The sequence below is a fragment of the Lottia gigantea genome (assembly GCF_000327385.1).
Source record: "Lottia gigantea unplaced genomic scaffold LOTGIsca_18, whole genome shotgun sequence".
NCBI lineage: Eukaryota > Metazoa > Mollusca > Gastropoda > Lottiidae > Lottia > Lottia gigantea.
Genome location: NW_008708301.1, coordinates 2,891,744 through 2,895,322, shown reverse-complemented (window position 1 = coordinate 2,895,322; position 3,579 = coordinate 2,891,744). Strand labels below are relative to the sequence as shown.

General features: G+C 33.4%; 1 protein-coding gene across 1 annotated transcript; it reads left to right on the top strand.

Moving 5' to 3' along the window:
* LOTGIDRAFT_114071 (hypothetical protein) lies at positions 1 to 3,218 on the top strand (the record flags this gene model as incomplete). The annotated part of the gene is made up of 8 exons (XM_009052331.1): positions 1 to 72; positions 691 to 807; positions 1,257 to 1,340; positions 1,731 to 1,847; positions 2,010 to 2,122; positions 2,251 to 2,332; positions 2,772 to 2,855; positions 3,132 to 3,218. Coding segments are annotated over 8 exons (756 nt in total), but the record flags the coding sequence as incomplete, so codon positions are not given.
* Positions 3,219 to 3,579: the final 361 nt, after the last annotated feature.

Below are 3,579 nucleotides of genomic sequence, written 5' to 3'. Positions count from 1 at the left end.
ATTGGAGAAGTTATAAATGAATATATTAAAGCTGGTAAAATAAAGAGAGAACATGTCTTTATTACAACAAAGGTAGTCTACGTATTTATGTGTTGTTCATATCCATTATCCTCTAACATTCAAGTGCTTAGTTATTAACAATATCTCTGGAATTGAAATGAAATGAAATGAGTTTTACGTCCTACTTTCCTTCACCATGTGGGCTAATGAAGACGGATCTTTAACGTACACAGCCTGTAGAACACGAGGCCTCGGTTTATTGTCCTATCCGAACGAATAGGTGCTTTTTCCATGTCAGCCCCTCTTACCTGCATCACTGACAGGGGAAACCGGGTTGAAAAATCCGAAGGTATCATCTCAACCTATGCCGGAGTAGAACCCTGGAACTTCAGGTTAGCGATCAAACGTCTAACTAACTGAGTCACCTAGGTTCCCTACCATATCTCTAAGAGGGCTTATATAATTGCCATGTGAAAGTGACACTCTTACCATTTTATTTTGATATTCACAAGCATATATGATCCTAATTAAACATGGATTGTAAAATTCTATTTAATACAATGTGTAAACGTGATGATTTTGATGACCAGTGAAAGTGTCCATATCATAGGTCCTTATTTCCCATAGACAGAAAGATTCATGGATTCATGAGTTATATTAATGTAATGGTGTGTATTATTTAATTTTAAGCTTTGGTCAACATTCCATGATAAAGTAGAAGAAGGTTTTAAGAAATCTCTAGATAATCTAAATTTAGGATATATTGACCTATTTTTGTGTCACAACCCAATGGCATTTGAGGTGAGTGTACCAATGTTAAATTATCTCCTCTATAGATAAGAAATAGTATGCATACAGACAGTTTCAGTTTATAAATTGATTTAAGTTTCAAAGAAGAATGTTTGAAACAACATTAAAACTCGTCACAAAGCATGAGAAGATAAATAGTATTATTTGTCAAAATGAATTATTCCTGTTGTCTGAAGATCATTCAGTAGAAAAATTCAGTAGAGGATTCGGTCTCATATATTCTAGTTTTAAGCAGATCATATACTTTTCAAACAAGCTGAAACAGTTTGGTGGTCTCAAGAACGTTGCTGGTTCAGTTCTCTCTAGAGCACTACTAGTAAAAAATTTAAACAGTGACACAGGCTGAAATAGTTCAATTGTTGAAGATCACTACCAGGGAAACATCATCAGGGAACAGGAGAAATAGTTCAGTTTCATTTTGATGTCCATTAATCATTATCTTACAGGATACTGGTTCTGGTGGTCTTTTTCCAACAAAAGCTGATGGTTCACTTGCATTCAAAAATATTCCCATTGAAACATCATGGGCGGTAAGTCAGTTTTCATATACTACTATAATGATGTAGAAACTATGAGTCAATACTTTAATTTTACTATTCCTATGTATATCTTTCGACCTTCCCTTTTAACTGGAAATGTTGATGTCAAACGTATCTATAAATTCAGAAGCTGAAAGCAAAAGAGGCAAAAACAATTTATGAGGTTGAATCACGACAGTCCCTATCCTTATAATTTACCCAGGACGTCTCACAACACATAATGTTATAGTGATTGTGGAATTGCTTTCCAAGTTCCTTGTAATTAAAATATTAAAATTTCACCTGTTAATTTCTGATCAAAAGATCCAGAGTTAACTAGAATCGACACGGCTTTTAATATTTAAGATATTGTATTTAAATATTCTATACGATTCTTATTAGGATATGGAGAAACTGGTTGCTAATGATAAATGTAAATCTATAGGTGTATCTAACTATGGTCCTAAACAGATCGAAAGACTGGTACAGAAAGCTAAAATTAAACCAGTAACCAATCAGGTGATATTAACTATGTTTATTACATGCTTGGTGGAAGAATCAGTAATATTAATCTTGTGCACAAATATCATTACTTTACTTTAATACTCCCATAGCTTTACTTTGCTTTATCAGAATATATAAAGCAACTTTCATTCCAATCTCATTCCGATTGTTTTGCAGGTCGAGTGCCACATTTATTATCCACAGAATGAACTATACGATGTCTGTGAAAAGCAGGATATAAAATTAACGTCTTATGCCACTCTTGGATCTCCTGGTCGACCCGCTTCTTTGTGAGTATAAAATAATGTATGTTTCCTAACCTACCAGGATATATGGCAAATTTTGTGCAGTCAATGACTATTAAAATGTGAAACCATTCATTATTTTTACCCCGAGGTAAACCCTTTTTATATTCCAGTGTTGATGACAAACTCCCAATTTTATTACAAGATCCAGTCATTAAAAAATTGGCTGAGAAATACAAAAAGTCACCTGGACAGGTAACTATCACCTGAACTATAATATTCTACTCTTTCAGACATATGATACCTCTCTCTGGATTTTCTTGGATCGCCATTCCTTTCCAGGCACAATAATAAATGCGTCGTCCAGTTGTTGGAACCCTTCTTTGGTTATTATATAATGTTAGAAAATAGTAAAAGAGGCTATTTAGATATATACGGTGCTCAAATTGCATCAAAGGAGATTTAGTAACTAAGATAACCAGATGTTTCTTTAAAATTCTCAGCATCTCCTACATGAGAGATATACTTTATACCCTATATTTATACTTGCTTTGATCGAAATGAATCATGTTAAATTTAAATTCTGCAAAGTGATATGGAAAACTAAAACAGAGCTTTATCGGCCATTAAATTAATTATTAAGATTGCTGTATCCCTGACATTAACTTCAGTTGAATAATATATATTGTTATAGATCTTACTGAGACAGATGGTTCAGAGAGGTATACTTGTTATTCCAAAGAGTGTGAACCCTAAAAGGATCAAAGAAAACAGTGAGGTAAATATCCATTCATTATGTGATTTTTGTGACATGTTTTATCAACACATAATTATTGTAAGATCACTATTTGAAGCTAACTTTCCAACATACAGATACTCTGTTCTGTATTTTCGGCGCCTGATACAAACAAACTGACGATATTCCAGCTTGGAAACATGGATTCTTGGCTTTAGAATTGCAAAACCCAAACACTTGCATGAAATACTTCAATTTCCTAAAAATTTAAAAAAATTTAACGAATATACTTGTTAATATATTTATTGTTGATTGTAGATTTTTGATTTCGAATTAATCCCAGCTGATGTAAAACAGATAGAAAATTTGAACAAGAATTTAAAACTATTAAAGATAGAAAGGTAATAATTATTTTGATAATTCTCTTTCACAGTAAAACTTTAGTTTTTTGCAGTGTGTTCTATCGAATGAAATCTAAAAAATATATGAATTTGTGTCGCCTAATCTGAAGAAAAACGTCAAAATTTTATCCGATTTTCATAATTTTGGTGTTAAATTAAAGAGTATATCCGAGTGCCAAGTCAAGCGGCTAACCCCGTCCCAACCACGATGCCTGGTCCCTCTAACTTGTCGTTTAATACTGGACCATCCTCCACATCGACTGATTTTTTCACAAACGGTCGAAGACATGTTGCACCTGCTACATCCGCTTCTGGTTCTATCGTTAATAGAGAGGCTTCAGATGGTACGATTTTGTTGGGGGGGA